At 33.3% G+C, this 20,456-nt stretch overlaps 1 protein-coding gene across 17 annotated transcripts in view; it reads right to left on the reverse strand.

The window, feature by feature from the left end:
- RPS6KA6 (ribosomal protein S6 kinase A6) overlaps positions 1-20,456 on the reverse strand; it is a 202,711-nt gene that overhangs the window by 21,869 nt on the left and 160,386 nt on the right. For 15 of the 17 annotated variants that reach the window (XM_082447374.1, XM_082447375.1, XM_082447387.1 and 12 more), the window contains 3 exons: positions 18,683-18,844; positions 13,677-13,753; positions 11,749-11,866 (listed from right to left, as the gene is read on the reverse strand). In XM_082447374.1, the coding sequence (XP_082303500.1) occupies positions 11,749-11,866; positions 13,677-13,753; positions 18,683-18,844 (357 nt within the window). Of the gene's footprint in view, positions 1-5,185; positions 5,349-11,748; positions 11,867-13,676; positions 13,754-18,682; positions 18,845-20,456 lie in introns of those variants that run through there. The other 2 variants (XR_014258983.1, XM_082447376.1) reach the window with 2 other exon arrangements.

The raw sequence follows: 20,456 nt of genomic DNA on the forward strand, positions 1-20,456 counted from the left end.
GATAAATATAATTAAAATGCTGTATATTTTATATGAAAGTTGTTAGGGTAAATTCTAAGAGTTCTCATTACAAGTGAAAAATTGGGTTTTATTTCTTTAATTTTGTATGTATATGAGATGCTGTATGTTCACTAAACTTACTATGACAAATATTTCATGATGTACATAAGTCAAATCATTATGTTGCACACCTTAATCTTATACAGTGCTGTATGCCAATTATATCTCAAAAAACTGGAAATTAATAAAACACAAAGAAATGAACCTAGAATTTTATACTGAGTGAATATATCTTTCAATAATAATGGAGAAAATTACCAGGGATTAAGAAGGTCAGTTCATAATGATAAAGGGGACAACTAATCAAGAGGTCAAATTTATAAATGATTTATGCACCTAAAAACAGAGCTTCAAAATACACGAAGCAAAAACTGATATATCTGCAAAGAGAAAAAGACCAATCCATAATTATGGCTGAAATATGAAAGTAGACATCACAACAGTGTCTACAAACATTAATAGATTAGTAAGGAGATTTTATGAAAAACTTTATGACATCATATTCAACAATGAACAATTTCCTTGAAAGAAAAAGAATACCAATGCTCACTCAAGGAGAAATAAAGAAAACCCTAAGCCCAGATGAATTCACTGGTGAATTATAACTGTAAAATAAATAAAGGAAACCTCATTTAAAAGGGAGTCTTGCCTATAGGTTGCCCTAGTTTGCTTGTCCTGGATTGCAATTCTCTGCTTTTCCCCAAATAAACTCATTTTCCTGGTAAAATAACTGGCTCTTCTGTTTTTTTTTTTTAAGGTCAATATAACAAATATTTAAAAAGCAATTCCAATTCTAAATAATTCTTCCAGAAAACTGAAGAAGAGGTAATGTTTCCCAACTCATTTAATGAGGCCATTATTACCCTGATACCAAAATCAGAAAGATATTACAAGAAATCCACAAACCAAAATCCCTCATCAACATAATATAAAACTTGTGAACAAAAATTTAGCAAATCAAATTCAGTTATATGTACATATAAAAAGGATAACATATCATGATGAAGTGTTTATCCTGGCGATACAAGGTTAGTTTAACAATTGAAAATCAATGTAATTATAAATGCTATAATAAAAAACAAAAAAAACATGTGATTTACCTCAACAGATATACAAACAGCATTTGAAAAAATCCAACATCCATCCCTAAGAAAAATGTTCATCAAACTGGGAACAGAATGGAACTTCCTCAACCTAATTAAAAGCATCTATGTAAAATCACAGCCAACATCATACTTAATGGTAAAAAAAATGAATGGTTTCCCTCAAGACCAGGAACAAAACAAGAATGCCCATCCTCTTCACTTCTATAACACTATACTGCAAGTTCTAGCCATTGAAAATAAAGAAAATACATCCATATGAGAAAGAATTAAAACTCTTTATTCATGAATGACATGATTGTCTACGTCGAAATACTGATGAAATCTACAAAAAAGCTACAAGAATGTCATTTTATCAAAGTTGTAGTATACAAGTTCAATATAAAAAAACAATTGTTATTTCTACATACTAGCAGCAAAAAATTCTGGAACATGAAATTAAAAACAATGCCATTTACGATAGCATGAAAAGTAGGAAACAGGTAAAATACACAATAAAAGATGTGTAAGATCTGTACATTGACAACTATAAAACATTGATGAAATTAAAGAAGGTCTAACGAATTGGAAAGAGATACCATGTTCATGGATCAGAAGACTCAGTGTTGTTAAAATGTCAATTCTCCCCCAATTGACGTATAGATCCAACCCCATCTCAATCAAAATCCTAGTAGCCTTTTTTGGTGGAAACTGAAAATCTGACTCTAAAATTCATAAAGAAATGCAAAGGACCCAGTTCAAAACAACTCTGAATAAGTAGAAAACGGTTGGATGACTAGCAGTATCTAATTTCAAAACTTAATTATAAAGAAACAGTAATGAAGGCAGTGTGGTAATGGAGTAAAGACAGACAAACAGGTTAATGGAACAGAATAGAAAGTACAGTAAGTCCCCCACATACGAACCTTTAAGTTGCGAACTTTCAAAGATGCGAACATGCATTCGCATGTCCAATCACGTACAAGTGGCTGTGCTTTTGTGTTCTTTACTGTACAGTACTGTATAGAGTACAGTAGTACAGTATCTTTATTTCAAGCCCAGGATGTCTGGAAGTAAGAGTAAAAGCAGTGGTGATGTAGCTGCTACTGCTAAGAAGCGCCAGGAATTGGAAGCCCAGAGAAAGGACAAAGAGAGATAATAGGAAGAAGAAGTAACTGAAGAATCAAAGATTCACGACACAGGAAATGGCAAGGGGATTTTCTTTATTTGAGGAGGCACTGTTAGTTTCTGAGGCACAGGATCTGAACGTAGAATGGTACACGAAGGTTGCAGCAGCCGTTCAAAACGCAATCCAGTGCTGTGTCATTTATGACGAGAAAAAAAGAGCTACTACCAAGACATCACTGGATCATTTTTTCTAGAGGGTAGATAAAATTGAATCTAGCAAGGAACCAGAACCTGTGCCATCAACGTCAGGCGTGAGTGAAATTGCAGCTTGCCCTCCATCTCCTACTGCTGATGATCCTTCAGCTCTACCATCTCCTACCCCCCTCCCTCCTCCAGTCAGTAACCCTTCTTGCCTCTTTACTCAATGCCAGCCCCTGTATGCCAGCTGTTGTACTGTACTACTGTACTTTTCAAGGTACTGTACAATTTAAAATGTTTTATTTTTTGTTTGTTCGTTTTTTATGTATCATTTGTGTGAAAATATTATAAAGCTATTACAGTACAGTACTATATAGCCAGTTGTGATAGTTGGGTACCTATGCTAACTTTGTTGGACTTACGAACAAACTGGACTTATGAATGTGCTCTCGGAACGGAACTCGTTCGTATATAGGGGACTTACTTTATAGAAATAGAACCATGCATATTTAGGCAGCTGATTTTTGATCAAGATAGAAATGTAATTCCACAGAGAATGGATAGTATTTTCAACAAATGGTGCTGGAATAATCAGGTGTCTGTGTGGAAAAATTAGTTTTGAAACATATATTGCACCAAAAACAAATACTGAATCAAAATGTATCATAGATCTAAAGATAAAACCTAAAACTATAAAACTTCTAAAAGAAAACACAGGGGAAAACACTTGAAATTTTGGGCAAGGCAAAGATTTCTTAGCTATAACACCAAAAACATGCTACAGAGAAAAAATAAAAATGAAACACTGTCTTTATCAACATTAGAAACAATTAAGAGAATTAAATGACAATTTATAGACTGAGACAAAATATTTGCAAGGCATAGCTCTGATAAAGGACTTGCATCTAGACTATATTAGGAACTGTCAAAACTCAATAATAAAAAAGTGACCAAAATAAAAAAAGGGGGTAAAAGATGTCAATGGGCAATTCAAAGAAGATAAATGGATGGCAAGTAAGCACATGAAAAATGCTCAACATCGTTAGTTACTAGAGAAGTGCAAATTAAAATAATATGAGATACCGTTACATACATTTTAAAATAGCTAAAATTAAAAAAGAATGATCATTATCAAGTGTTGGTGGGGACTTCCCTGGCGGTCCAGTGGTTAAGAATCCGCACTTCCAATGCAGGGGGCGCAGGTTCAAACCATGGTTGGGGAACTAAGATCCCACATGCCACATGGCCAAAGAAGAAAAAAAAAACAAACAACAACAAAAAACAAACAAATCAAGTATTGGCAAGGATATGGAAGAACTAAAACTCTCATACACTGCTGGTGGGAATGTAAAATGGTACAGGAACTGAAAAACAGTTTGGTGGTTTCTTAAAAAGTTAAATATATGATCCAATCATTCTACTCCTGAGTATTTAGACAAAAATGAAAGGCATGCATCCATGTAAACACTTTCACATGGATACTCACTGCAGCTTTACTGGAATATCACAAAACTGCCAACAACCCAAATGTCCATCAACAGGTAAATGGACAAACTGTTGTGTATCCATACAACGGATATTATTCAGTGATGTAAAGTAACAAACTATTGATACACTCCAATAACATGGATGAATCTCAAAATAATTATGAGAGAAAGAGACAAAAAAAGAGTATATACTATATGATTCCATTTATAATAATTTCGAGAAAATGTAAACTAACCCGTAGCATCAGATAGTAGGTCCCTGGTTGCCAGGCAATGAGGGGCGGGGGATTGTGAGTTCAGGATGTGAGGCAGGAGGGAAGGATTATAAAGGAACACAAGGAAACTTTCAGGGGTGATGCATATGTTTATTATCTTGATTTGGTGATGGTTTCATTGGTGTGTAAATATGTCATAACATTAAATTATATACTCATTTTGTTGTGTAGCACACCTCAGTAAAGTTGTTTAAAAAAATCAATGGTCTAGCCCAAAAGAATAGGTTCCTCTACTCCCACTCACCAAAGTATGTTTCAACATATAAATTAACTATACATACTAAAATTTAACACTACTCTGCTCCTCATTAAACCTTATTTGAGCTTTTGTACTTTCCTGTGGATTCTGAGGGTTTACTGAAAGGTACAGGTAGTGATGGTGAGAGAATGAAAAAGAATTTTAGGAGATGGGCCTATACAAATATTGAAATATACTACTATGGCTTTAATTTCACTCATGAGGGTTTTTATTGCTAATGGGAATTTCAAAGATTAACATTTGATCATCAAAGTGCTTTATACATTCTTAATGATATTAGCTAACACTAACTGAACACTTATTATGACTATGTGTTACATTTATTAACCTGGTTTATCTTCATAACAACCCTGAGGTAGGTACTATTACTCTCTTCACTTTACAGATGTGAAAACTAAGGCACGAAGAGGTTAAGCACCATTCCCAAGGTCACATAGCTAGTAAGTATGTAAGGATAGGCATCCAGGCAGTCAGTCAGAGTCTGGCTCATAAGTACTAAACTATACTACCTTTCAATCTTCCCTATTAAACTCAATATTGATGTCTGAACTTTACATAATTAATTGCTGCTTTCTTTCTAAAGTAATAACTATCATGTACACACAATAAGTGCTCAATGTTCATAGCACTAAGTAAGCATTCATGAAAAATATCAAAATCTGTTTCAGAAAAAAAAATCAGTTTTTCATAACAAAGTTCAACAATATTGCTTTATTATATATTCACTGAAAAAATTTAACTGAAATTAAGGACAGTTAAAGCTAAGATGGCCATACAATTTGTTATCCAAAATGGGAAAGTTGAGAGCCAAAGGCATAAACCAGGACTGTTCCAAGCAAACTGTGATATATGGTGAACCCTGTTAAAGCAAAAAGGATATAATTATTTCTGGAGTAAAATTCAGCTAAGTTATATAAGACTGAGATTGTCAATTTATATTTGGAGACAAAGACTGATTTCCAAAAGCAAAGTGGATTCTCCTTAAATGAAAATGAAAATGCAGTATACATGGCCATATCCTAAATGCTTATAAAACATTATAATTATTGTTTCTTTGGAAAGATGAACAGAATGCTGATTAGTTTACAATATCAAATAGCTTCATAACACAGTATCAACATTTTGCTACTTTCTTTTAAAGAACCTGAAGTAGTTTTAATAGGGCTTAATCTATCTTACTTCTTTTTAACCTCCCTGAAAAACAAGCAGTAAAATCTCCTTGACAGAATGACGAGAGGATGGATGACAGATGAAAAAGCAAATGTGTCATTATCTTAGGTAATATTCACTGAATTTTCTTGATAGCTAAGAGGAAAATGAGCTCACTCACAGTACACAAAAATCTGTCCCTTCCATATGAATAATTTTCCACTTTTTTCAAAGTAGATATAGTAGTGTTGGCCAGTTTTAATAAAAGATACTGCGCTACGACAAGAATGATCACTTATATACAATCACCTGGGTATTTAGTTAGATAATCTAGTTGGAAGAAAGCCATTACTAATTAAAATGATTAACTTAATCTAACGTAGACTTAAAGATTTCCTATTTTTTTTATATCCATTTTAAGTAAAAGTCAGCAAAACTCCAAATTCTTTGAACAAACACTAATACGGGAGAATAGCAATTTTCCTATTCTCACAGTACTCAGATGGCAAATTCCTTAAAGTTTGGAAACTACTGATTAACAATTCATCACTTCTATTTCAAATTTAATCATGTGACTGAGATAAACCATTATTTTCACTTCAGTTATTACTAATTATACTGCAAGCATTTTAATTTGGTCAAATGTATTACAATTCATACTTCCTCAGTATAAAAGACTGAGTTCCATACATAAGTAACACTTTCTGCCCTGATTACAGGTAACAACAAATAATTATCCCTCACAATTAAGTAAGAATATAATTCTAATTACTGAATTTGCTAGTGCATTTCCCTAGCTTTGTTTAGACATTGTAGTCTTTCTCTAGTATTATTTGGCACAAGGTGTTTGAAAGCTATAGTACTAGAAGTTCTAGAAGTATTTCAATATAGTGTTTTTGTTTTTGTTTTAAATTTTTATTGGAGTACAGTTGATTTACAATGTTGTGTTAGTTTCAGGTGTACAGCAAAGTGAATCAGTTATACATATATCATATATCCAATCTTTTTTCTTTTTTTACATTCTTTTCCCATATAGGTCATTACAGAGTATTGAGAAGAATTCCTTGTGCTATACAGCAGGTTCTTATTAGTTATCTATTTTACATATAGTAGTGTGTATATGTCAATCCCAATCTCCCAATTCATCCCCCCCCCCCGCTAATCCCCTGGTAACCGTTTGTTTTCTACATCTGTGACTCTACTTCTATTTTGCAAATAAGTTTATTTGTACCCTTTTTTTTAGATTCCACATATAAGTGAGATCATATTTGTCTTCCTCTGACTTACTTCACTCAGTATGATAATCTCTAGGTCCATCCATGTTGCTGCAGTTGGCATTATTTTGTTCTTTTTTATGGCTAATATTACGTTGCATATATGTACCACATATTCTTTATCCATCCCTCTGTTGATGGATATTTAGGTTGCTACCATGTCCGGGCTATTGTAAATAGTGCTGCAATGAACATTGGGGTGCATCTATCATTTCGAATTATGGTTTTGTCTGGGTATATGCCCAGGAGTGGGGATTGCTGGGTCGTATGGTAGCTCTATTTCTAGTTTTTTAAAGAACCTCCATACTGTTCTCCATAGTGGCTGTACCAATTTACATTCCCACCAACAGTGTAGGAGGGTTCCCTTTTCTCCACACCCTCTCCAGCATTTATTGTTTGTAGATTTTTTGATGACGGCCATTCTGACTGGTGTGAGGTGAGATACCTCATTGCAGTTTTGATTTGCACTTCTCTAATAATTTGTGATGTTAAGCATCTTTTCATGGGCTTTTTTTGCCACCTGCATGTCTTCTTTGGAGAAATGTCTATTTAGATCTTCCACCCACTTTTTGATTGGGTTGCTTGTTTGTTTGATATTGAGCTACATGAGCTGTTCATATATTTTGGAGATTAATCCCTTGTTGGTTGCTCCATTTGCCAATATTTTCTCCCATTCTGAAGGTTGTCTTTTTGTTTTGTTTACGGTTTCCTTTGCTGTGCGAAAGCTTTTAAGTTTAATTAGATCCCACTTGTTTATTTTTGTTTTTAGTTTCATTACTCTAGGAGGTGGATCAAAAAAGATCTTGCTGCAATTTATGTCAAAGAGTGTTCTGCTTACGTTTTCCTCTAAGAGTTTTGTAGTGTCCAGCCTTACATTTCAATATAGTGTTTTAACTGTAAAGCTGCTGTGCAATATAGATTAAGTAACAAGTAATAAGCTTTGGTATACTTAATTTCCATATTATAGGAAAGAAGTAGGTGAATGATAACACCTTTCCTCTGAGCCTTCTATTATTAAAGGGTTATAGACCTCTTTCTTCTCCATTCCATCCACATAAGCCAAGCTAATCAAGCCTTTCTTCCTCCAGAAAGTCTTCCCTAACATGTGGTAGACTGAAGAGAGTTCTGGACTGAAAATCAATTCTAGCTATGCCACTCAGTGTATGACCATGGACAAGGTAAATTCTGCACACCTTGGTTTATCTATCTGCAAAATGATGGACCAGATCCCACCTAGCTCTAGAAATCTATGACTTATAAATACGTGAACAAAAGACTTCACTTAAAAGCAACTTCAAGCCAAAATGGAAAAGAAATATTTACATAAAACCTGACCACTTATTTCAAATTTATAGCCATTCACAGTAGTACATATATACAATGGAATATTACTCAGCCATAAAAAGGAATGAAATTGGGTCATTTGTTGAGACGTGGATGGATCTAGAGACTGTCATACAGAGTGAAGTAAGTCAAAAGAGAAAAACAAATATCGTATATTAACGCAGGTATGTGGAACCTAGAAAAATGGTACAGATGAACCGGTTTGCAGGCAGAAATTGAGACACAGATGTAGAGAACAAACGTATGGACACCAAAGGGGGAAAGCTGCGGGGGGCTGGGGGTGGTGGTGTGATGAATTGGGCGATTGGGATTGATATGTATACACTGATGTGTATAAAATTGATGACTAATAAGAACCTGCTGTATAAAAAAAAAAAATAGAACCAAAACAGCCAAGACAATTTTGAAGAGGAAGAAGAAGATGTGGTAGTGATAAGGTGTGGAGACTTATTTATGCAATAACAAGACTTTTAAAATAAAAGTAGTGTAATGTTGGCATGGGAGTGGGCAAGTACTGTATGTCAATGTAACAGTTCAGAGTGCTCAAGAAATGACCCACATATAATGAGAACTTGGTGTTATTATAAATTGGCATTATATTGATTAATTAAAAAAAACTGACTACTTATTTCAAATTTATAGCCATTCACAATAGGAAAATATTTATATTTCTATATTGTACAAAAAAAAGCTTATAGTGTAAATTAACAATGCAAGGTATACTTGAGGAAAAGATTAAATAGTTTGTGAAAAGAGTATTCAATTAAGTATTTATTATGCTAGGTATGATAGGAAATGCAAAAGTGAATATGACATTTAAAGCTCCCTGAGTGGGAAAAATAAAAATGCGTACAAATGAATATATAACCAGGGAGAAAGTGATTAAGTACTAATAATCTAATAAAAGTACATACAATGCAGTAATAGGAACGCAGTTGAGGAAAAGCACAAGTTGCTCTTTTTAAAGAAGGCAAGGGAGGAAGCGACAAATAACTGTCCTATAAAAACTTCTACTGGGCAATTCTTTTTTTGGTCAAGGGTGTATGTAGCTGAAATAAGTGACATTTTACTGACTTAAATTATTGTAAAATTTAGATAGAAATGCCTTCTAATTAATCAGGTATTATTGTGTTTATTTTTAATATATTGTGACACCATGAAAACTTCATTACTCTCTTGCCTCTTCTACTCTTGTTTTGTTTACCAGATTCTTCTCCTTGTCCCCACTGTTTAACAAAAGGGAAGCAGCAATGTCAATGTTCTCAATGCTGAAACTACTGTAGCAATAAGACACACAAAGCTAACATGACTTCCACTATCACCCCCACCCCCACCCCATTTAACTGAATGAACAAATTCTAGGAACTGTGCATGGACAGGAGGCAAACAGAATCATCTTCTATATGCTTCTGATAGTGACACTCACCAATGTCAAGAAAAGCACTGAAAAGGGAAAAACAACTTATAAGGAACTATAATTGAGTAAAACAGTTGTCATGAGGTGACAGTAAATGTTACAGTTCTCCCAACTAAAGGGAACTAGTATAAGGGGTTATGGGTAACTGAACAATAGTTTACCTTCATCACTAATTTAAAACAGACAAGAAATTATCGAATTGTTAAAATGTACAGATTTTTTTTAAAGTTCATATAGCTCATTTGCTCAGTAATCTGCCACTATTTTCAGAAAAATTCCAAAGACAGAACTAAAGTAATTTAATCCATAAAAAGGGAATACATGAAAGAACTTGTGAAATATTTCAACATCCCCCAATATCTTTTTCTATGTTAATTTCTCCAGAATATCAGACTAAATGAGGTGAGAATAAAACTGAATTTTGATATCTATTATTCCTTAAGCACTACACAGATGCAAACATAAAACACACAGAACATGGAAAACCAAAAATCTAAGCACAAGTGGCATATAAATCTCTATTTCAGCATTAGATTCACTGTTGCTAGTTATTTTTTTTTTTTTAAGGAACACAAGAGTATCATGTGTATAGCTTGAAACATTGGAATTGTTCCTTGGGAAAATGTACTTTTTGACGCATGACCTGGCTGACTAGAAAATACATATATTTAATGAATAATATTAGTAGTTTCAATCACTTTATAAAGGGAAATCTGACAAATTATAAATAAACCAAATTGCATAGAAATGGAATTTTGGAATTGGAAGGAACCAAAGGGAGAACTTAATCCCCAAATTTTACAGATGAGCAAACTGAGGCAGCTAGTTAGTAGATCAAAAACTAGCACTCAGTTCTCTTGGCTTCCAATCAGGTGTTCCTTTTACTACACCACACAGCACACTTGTGTTATGGCTAAAATCCAAACACAATCTCCTCCCTGTTTTTCTAATGTTTAAAAGGTAAAGATACTCAAATCTCTGATTTTCTTATTCTACAGTGATCAGGATACAAGATTTACTCCATAACATATCCTACAGATTAGCTAATGTCCTTGAGACAATTAGGTTTTATCATTAGCAGATATTAAATACAAGCAAATCCTTTTGTCTTAAAATGTTTTCTACTTCAAAATGTAGCTTAAAAGCTTTAGGGCCCTATAAACCACATGCTGACAACTTTGGGTTGTTGTTTTAAAACTTAAAATGTTTAGACTATAAATGTAAGAATTAGTATACAAGCCTTGACCTATTATTTTTTCCCTAAATTAAGTAAGGCCAGTTACTTTGAAACTTCACTAATGACAACAGCCACTAGCCACCTGTGGCTATTAAGCACTTTTAAAATGTAGGTACGTCCAAATTCAGACGGGCTATAAGTATAAAATACACACCAGAATTTGAAAAATTAGTATGAAAAAAGAATGTAAAATCTCACTAATTTTTAAAATATTGATTAGATGTTGAAATATTTTGGGTATACCAGGTTAAATAAAATATATTATTAACATTAATTTCACCTGTTTCTTTTTGTTTTTAATGTGACTACTAGAAATTTTAAAATTTTAAAATTACATTTCTATTGAACAGCTCTTAGCCATCAATTGTAAATATCTAGGTACAACTGATAAAAAGTTTGTATATTCTCTAAGAATAAGTTAACATTATAAAAATCACCTACATAATCACTAGTCAATGTCTGTGCTAAAGAAGATATGATGTGTAAAAACATACTAAATGCAGAAATCAACTTTAGTTGGCTTTATATATTTTTCCTCAGTAGATTTACATTTTTGGTTTTGGTTAATACTGGAACTGGTTTATATTCCCTGATCACATATGAACTGATAAGAGAGAAATGTGCCCCAGAAGCATGGCAAAAAAAAAAAAAAATTCAGCCTTTGTCTTCTTCAATCCACACATATATGTGAATTGACTTAAAAAAAATACTGTGATTTAAAAACAAATACTGACATAAAACACCATCAGATACTTTGCAAATGCAGACTAGGCTATAACTTAAAGATTTCAGGAATTAACAGTAATTCAACAAAACAAAACATTTATATAATTTATACCTTTGCTCCATCTGAAATACTGTCCCAGTTTCCACCACTCAAAGAGAACTTTCCATTGCCTATACGCAGCAGTATCTCTTCAGGAGTATCATTGGGGCCATTAGCAAATGGAGTATAGCTATTAATAAAAAAGATTTAAGTATACATAAGGGCCTAACATATATATTAAATCTAATTGAAAGTGATGAGTATAGAACTACAAGCATACATTTACTATAGCAAATTAAGAATACCACCTAAAATTTCCCTTTACTGTTCATATCAAATTTTACATTTCAAACAATAAACTTAATCCTAATAAATTATTTAATAAAATGAAGAGTCTTGCCTACATCAATCATCTTTTTTTTTTGCCTTTGATCAGTTAATCAATGTAAAATAAAATACATTTATGTAGCTCTACATTCTGAAAATCAGACCAGAATGAAACATGCAAATTTTGTATTCTCACAGGCATAAGTTAGCAAACCAAATATACCTACTATGAAGAAATTGTTAATTTCATATATTCATAATATATTTATTGAATTGGCTCAAATTTATTCATTAGCATTTTATTAATATTATCAGTGAAAACAAGTTAACAATAGTTTTAATTCATGTTTATGAAAAACTGGTTAAATATTTATATCAATGTAACAGAAAAATCCTCTATAGCCATTAAAATTATTACATGGATCAATATTCATGGACAGGAAGACAAATACATTGTATGAAGTTAAAATAGGTTAAAAAAGAACTATAGAATGACAAAAAGTGATCAGTTTTATACCATTGTAACAAATGGAACTAAAAATGGTATTCAAATTTGGGAACAGAAAGACTTATGGTTAAAAAGTATGAGGAAGATGTCTTAATATGTTAATGTGTTAATTCCCTCATGTAACAATTAAGTTGAGATAAACACACATACATATGCACACACACAAAATGTTTTGTTTAGTCATAAAGTAAATATTTGAAAGCAGCTATCTAGAAATCATATCCCATGGTTTGAAACCAATACTGCTGATTGCTGTTCACATGCAAACTTGAGCTACCCTTAACTTTAGCACTTGCTGTGGTCTATAACTATTTTGCATACATCTAAAAGTACGTGGAATATACTGACATGTGATTATCACCAAGCCAATAAATAATTTAGATTCACCATTTTCATAACTTATCTTTATAAAGCTCCTGCTATGTCAAGCATATTTAATTATACTAAATGGCTTCTTTAAAAACTCACACCTAAGTACATTATAATTACATTATAATTCTTCAAATTCCATTCTACACATTAGACTTTGCTAAACCTAGCGTTTATCTACAGCTACACATTTTTACTCCTAAATAAAAGTGCTATTCATTATTAAGAGTAAAACAGCACTTGTATTATTTATAAATTAACAATATTAACACAATCCAATGGTTACATTTTTTAGTATTTCTTTATCCTTTTAAGAGAAGGCAGCTGTGCGTGTTTCTGTAGTTTAGTATTGTTACTACTTTATTTAGCTTTCTTATAAAGCTCAATCTTACTAAATCTCTACTGCCAAGAGAACCAAAATTCAAGTACTTAAAAAAAATTAACATCAGCAAGTTCAGTGGGTAAGCACCTGCTGAACCATGAAATTATTTTATGCTCAAGTAAACATTTTCAAAAAGTAATGCACTCAAATGTAAAATATCAAAGTAAAAATATATGCTTTATTTTAGAAGTTTTAGTTCTAATTGAACAATCTTTTAATTATATATCTAAATAATGCCTCCTTAAACACCTTACCTTATGTTTTTTTAATTTTATAAGTACATAATATATAATATTTTGAAATGTTGATAGCATTTTCCTTAAGGTTACTTTCATCTGTCCTCTTTCTAGATGAAAATATACAGGTGAAATTCAAATAATGATGTGAATTAATTTGAGTATACAAATTTCTTACCCAGCCAACATTGTGTAAAAAAGGACTCCCAGACTCCAAATATCACAAGCAGCATCATAGCCTTGTTGCATAAGAACCTGAGAAAGAAATACTCATCTGGTACTACTCAGTATAAACTCAGTTTTCTCATCTAAAAGAAAGTTGTGTTTCTAATAATCTCACAAATGTTCACAATTTAGCTCATTTTAATCTTTTCAAAAATAGATTCACAATGTTAAAGGCAAAGTCTTCTGCAATTAACAAGCATTCAATAAGTGGCTATTAATGTGATTAAGCAACATGAGTGATACAAAAAAAACAACCTTTTTAAGATATGATCCCTGACCTCAATGAGCTTTCACTCCTCCTCTCAGGAAATCCAGACACATCAAAATTTAAAATAATATGTACAGAGAGCTCAATATATTCTACACAGAGTACTGTCTTTTAACCCTGACACTGACTCTATGAGATAGATATTACTTCCATTTTGAATTTGAGGAAACTGAGGTAAATGTTAAGTAATTTGTCTAATATCACAAAACTAGTGAGTGGTGGAGCAGGCATTCTTACTCTAATGTCTGTGATTTTAATATCTATGATAATTGCCTCCTTACTACACAAGAGGTGGTAAGATAATATATAATCTCATGAAAGCAAGATGAATTTATATTTTATATACAAGGCTCATATCTTTAAAAAAATTAGTATATTTCTGGGTCACAAACACACATTTGATAAATTCTGAATGGTTTCATTAATTTTTCATATAATAATTTTGGTAGTTTTTTTCTTTTGAGACTAGTATTAATAAAAATCAAATAACATATTTATTACATATTCATGTGAATATTCTCTGTGAAGTTAATAGCTAGTTTGAGGTGAAATAAGACCTTTTTTTAAATTTAGAAAAACAAGCCCACTGCTAAAGCCTTTAGACATAGGAACAAAATAGAAACATTATTAATGCATTAACACTGGGGATTGTATAACCACCAGAATGGACATTTCATTTATAAAAGGCTAAAAATATTAATGTTTAGCTTTGACAATGGCTAGACTTGAATAATAAGTATCTAACTAACTTAAAATTCAACATATAATGTTTTTTTCATAGTCAAAGTGTATTTATAAGAACACACGTACATGCAAACTTGGGAAGCTGAATAGGCTATCAAAATACCTATTTAACTGGCTTATGTAAATAACACAAGTGGAGACTACAAAGGCCCTAATAAATAATGAGGTAGAGCTAAACAATTCACATCACGATAAGCCTAACCTGGTATCCTCTAGTGAAACATAAACCTCTCCTGCTTTTTTCCCCTATCTCTTTCCTTTTCTCATCACTTCCTTTTTTTTATAATAAATTTATTTATTTTATTTATTTATTATTCTTGGCTGCATTGGGTCTTCGTTGCTGTGTGCGGGCTTTCTCTAGTTGCGGTGAGTGGGGGCTACTCTTCGTTGCGGTGCATGGGCTTCTCATTGCAGTGGCTTCTCTTGTTGTGGAGCATGGGCTCTAGGCACGCGGGCTTCAGTAGTTGTGGCTCGCAGGCTCTAGAGCGCAGGCTCAGTAGTTGTGGCACACAGGCTTAGTTGCTCCGCGGCATGTTGGATCTTCCCGAACCAGGGCTCGAACCCATGTCCCCTGCATTGGCAGGCGGATTCTTAACCACTGCGCCACCAGGGAAGCCCTCTCATCACTTCTTGTAGTTCTGGGCATCACCATGTTTTCCCTGGTTCCCTTAGGACAATAGTCTTAAAGGTTCCCAGATGATCCAATGCAAAGCCAAGGCTGAGGGACTGCTTAGTGAACTAGTTGGGCAGGCAAGGGTTAATCAGTGAGTCAGCTATAGGTATTTCATACTCCCAAAACCTTCAGAGTTAATGAGAAGAAAGGCACTGGAGGAATCATATTGCTTAATCTAATTAGGGTCAACCATGAAAAACTTGGTTTAGCTTTACCACACACTTAAACCCATTTTGTATGTGTAAAGAAGAGGCAGTCTACTTTTGTTCTAGAGTAGGTCTCAATGTCCTATTAATAGTAAGAACATACAGCCATAAAAAAACAAGGCAAGGTAGCGGGATGAATGAAAGAGTACAGTGTAGAAAGTAACGTGTTTCATACCTTCTTACTTGCATTGAGTTAAATACAAAGAAGATAGAAGTCAGAATTAAAGTAGTTAATGACTTTACTTTCTCTCTCATTTGGCTTCCCAAATCATCAAAATGTAACATAGAGATTCTCATTCAGATAAATTCATATTTGGAGCGAAACATATGACAGCCCAAAGCCAGAGCAAAGCAGGGTAATTTCACATTTACTTTTTAAAAAGAGTTGCAGGCATAGCATCCATCCAATATATTGTAAATTCCTCTAGTTCAGGATCATTCTTAGACCTCAGTAGACATTAAATGTCAGTTGAATAATATGATAGATTTGCTTTTATAAAAGAATAAATATTTTTTGAGATACATTAATTTTTGTGACATAGGTATAGTACAAGCACATCTATTAAGTAAATAAGCCTTAAGAGGTTGACTGAATTGATGCATATCAAAAAAGTGAATGAATATTCCTTATTGTTCAGCTGAAATTGTACTACTAATTAGTTTCTCTTTTAGCAAATAAGGGCTCTTAATGAACTGTGATGAAATAATGAATTTATACTCTCATAAATGCTATTATTTATTCAAATATCTGCATGGATACTTGAATCTTTCTGATTCTAGTTTAAAAGATGATGCATTGGGCTTCCCTGGTGGCGCAGTGGTTGAGAATCTGCCTGCCAATGCAGCGGACACGGGTTCGAGCCCTGGTCTGGGAAGATCCCACATGCCGCGGAGCAACTGGGCCCGTGAGCCACAACTACTGAGCCTGCGCGTCTGGAGCCCGTGCTCCGCAACAAGAGAGGCCGCGATAGTGAGAGGCCCGCGCACCGCGATGAAGAGTGGCCCCCGCTTGCCACAACTAGAGAAAGCCCTCGCACAGAAACGAAGACCCAACACAGCCAAAAATAAATAAATTAATTAATAAAAAAAAATGATGCATTTCATACACTTCACTAATAATTTTTGAAAGGGTCTGAAATTTTAGAAACAAATCTTACCCCAAACCTGTTTTTCATTTATAACAATTTACAAATATGCATTGATTGCTAGCAGAGGCTTCAGCTCTTGATAATAAAACTTTTCAAAGCATTTTGAAAATACAAATACTAACCTAGCCAAAGGTAGTTCAGACACTAGAGGCATTAGTTACAGACAAGTGGTCTCCACATGCCCACCTGAAAACCTTCACTATTACAATGGTGAGAGTGTCTTACTACAATGGAAGTCTGGTAGGATAAAAAGCATCAATGGGCTGTATTCTACGCTGCAGATTGTACTCATTTGAAAATGTTTACCTAGCCATTAATCTAAAAATGTTTACCTAACCATTAATCTAAACACAAACATACTGTATATTTTTCATTTTAATGAAATGAGAAATATACAGTATACCCTATATTTAACAGAAGAGCCTTCATCTCAAATTTCTATCTTCCTATTCTATAAAACCATTAAAATGCCCTAGAAAAGCTAATTTTTTTATGTCTAAGATATCTCTTACACCTGGGGGCAGTACAATAACCCCTTCTTGGATCATGCATGAATCCCAATTTTTGTTTTGGGAAATACAGTTTCCATATATTTTAATGTGATAAAAATTTGTACATTCATTATTCTATGAATATAATTAGAATACAGATTAAAGCACATTCTCTGGATACATACATAATTTCTTACAGGGCAAATCTTATCATAAAAACCCTGTAAAGCAGGTATTATACTTGTTCCTCAACATTAACATCTTAAAGGAAGATTTAATAAGTTTTAACATGGGAACTTTTCACTATTAGAAAGTTATTTTCCTATTTTCTATGTTTCTATTTTCATCACTAGAAATATTATTTTTCTAATAGCAACATTAAAATACAGATTTGTTGATATTTCAATACAAGAAATATACTGTATCTTGTATTATATCTGATATGCAATATTATCCATAAAGGACTAGTATTTAATGCAAAAAAAAAAAATGCACATGAGATAGGAATTCATCCTCACATTATTTTATTCTTCTTCTGACTTGGAAAATTCAATTTTTCTAACCTGAGGATATCTGTGTATTTTGATTTGTGTTAAACATCCGATAATCCATATGACTTAGCATTATTCATAACATATAAGAACAGTTCTTGACTTTTACAAAGAAAACTTAAAAAGAATCTATATGACCAATGCCATCCCTGATTCATTTTTCATCACCCATACTTTCACTGCTGTGGGAGTTGCTACTGTCAAAGCTCCCATCCCCATTATCAGAACTGACAGACTGCTGGAGCTTGCCAAATGTGAAACGTGCACCCCTTGACTTCCTCATCATCACCTTTCCTGTCTCTTCTCTCTAAGATCTACATACGAATGTTATTTGCCAAGAAAAACCCCACTGCTTATAAAAAAAAAAACCCTGTGAAGCTGTTTTCTCCATGAATTAGAAGATCTTAAAGATAATCGGGGATGGCATTGCCCATGTTATGTATAATGCTAAACAATATAAATCACCTTATGTTCAGCACAAACCAAAATATCTGAAAATATCCTGGCTTTGTTACTCAGTGAATGCTGTTATTAAGTACTTTGAGCCTCAGTTTCCTCATTTAGAATATTTAATATGTTTAAGGTGAGGTTATCTTCACTCTCTGCCCTGTTCTAAAAGGGTATGATTCTGAAACCACTATGTAACCCAACAGAATAGAATAATCTGATTATTACATTCAGGTTGGTTTCAGATGCTAGTTATTAGTCTGAATATTTATATTGGGAGTTATCAGAATTGAATGATTTAAAGAGCTTTATAGCTGGGAAAGGACAAGATAACTCAGCTTTTACCTACCTACCATAACACATACATGATCTCAAATACATTTAACTAAAGGAAAAGAATGAAAGGCAAATACTGAAGTTTTAAAGAATACCTCAGGTGCTACAAAGTTTGCAGTGTAGCATGGAGTTAAGAGAAGTCCATTTTCTCCTCGAAGTTGTTTTGCAAACCCAAAATCACAGATCCTAATGGAGTCTGCGTTGGCTGATTCATCCATGTATAAAATATTACTGGGTTTAAGATCACGATGAACAACCTTGAACATTAAAAAAAAAGCTTTACATTTCTATAGCTAACTAAATATCTGTGGAATAAAACATTGTAAGTTAATATATTTCCAGGAAAAGGAAATGTCTCAATCATAAAATTTTGAAAATGATACTTTCTCCAACCATGATGGCCCCGACCACCTGAAGTACACAGACGAAATTATCTCTGTCAGACAGATGTGCCAGTTTTTATCAAGCCACCAGTTTTGTTAACCACTTCCAATCTCAAAACTCACTTATCAGTTCCACTTGTGGATATAATGGACTAAGACCCTACTCAACACCCCCTCCCCACAGTAAACAAATATAAAACCTGAGTAGAAAAATCAACTACCTTGAAGGTACTGGGGAATGAGCAGGAGACAAGACTCTGGTGGGGAGTACATACTTGGTTGAAGGAGGGAGCTGCATGAGTAGGTTCCCATATCAGTCAGTGGCTTTTAGCCTAGAGCTTAGTACAGCCCCTAGGGCACACAGTAGTAGTAAAGACATGAAGAAAAGGCCACTGTCTTTCTGGCCTGGAGGACCAGAAAAGAAATGCTGGGAAACCGTGAATGCTGAGTGGAGGAATACAGTAAGGGAAAGAGCCAAAACTGACCCTTGAATCAAAAATGTGTAGAGGAGGTTCAAAGTAGTTCATAAAGACAAAAGATATAGACAGAGACCACAGCTGCTGCTCAAAAAGCAAAGTTTTCAGCACAAACCCTGCTAAGAAAATTACCCACTGAAAACAAAACAAAACAAAAAATAATCACTGGAGAAAAATAACAGAATATAATAAATCTCCATAAGTTAATACACAAATGTGCAGTACACAATCCAAAATTATCTGATATACAAAGAACCCCTCCCCCCAAAAAACGGAACACAGTTTCAAGAAAAAAGAAAATCAATTCCAACTCCAATATAAACCATGTTGGACCTAACAGCAAGCATTTTAAAGTGGCTATTATTGTGATATGATAGATGTGCTCGGTAATGCTATGGTGGTAATCATACTGTAGTATATAAATGTCTCAAATCAACATGTATACCTTAAACGTACACAATATTATATGTCAATTATAGCTCATCAAAATGCCTTTGTTCAAAATTCACAAGACTAAATAAATATAAGAGAAATTAAAAAGTAAAGTAGCTCCTATAACTATCTTCAGTGAAGTAAAACAAACAAAATGCTTTCAATGCATGAAAACTCGGCAGAAAAACAGAAACAGTAAGAACCAAATGAAATGCTAGAAATGGAAAATATTCTGAAATTCTCTATGTGATGATTTTCTTTCTGATACACTATCCACTTCATTTAATCTAGTCCTATTTTTAATCAGCAGTTTGCTACATTAAAAGGTCTTTCAAGACAAGGATCAAGACTTAAACCCATGGTTGAATCTGCAATACCTTTTACAATGTCTGGCATGTAGAAATGCTCAACACATGTCTGTCATTAATTTACTTAATTGATGTATTGTTTAATTTCTAAAATAATAAACAAAAGAGGTTTATCATTTTCTTCTTCTCAAAAATTCTGGTCATCCTTTATTTTAGAGTGTGCTGATAAAGACAATCAAGGAATTGAATTATTATAGAACTACTCCTTTA

This window comes from Balaenoptera physalus, assembly GCF_965194825.1.
Source record: "Balaenoptera physalus genome assembly, chromosome: X".
Lineage (NCBI taxonomy): Eukaryota > Metazoa > Chordata > Mammalia > Artiodactyla > Balaenopteridae > Balaenoptera > Balaenoptera physalus.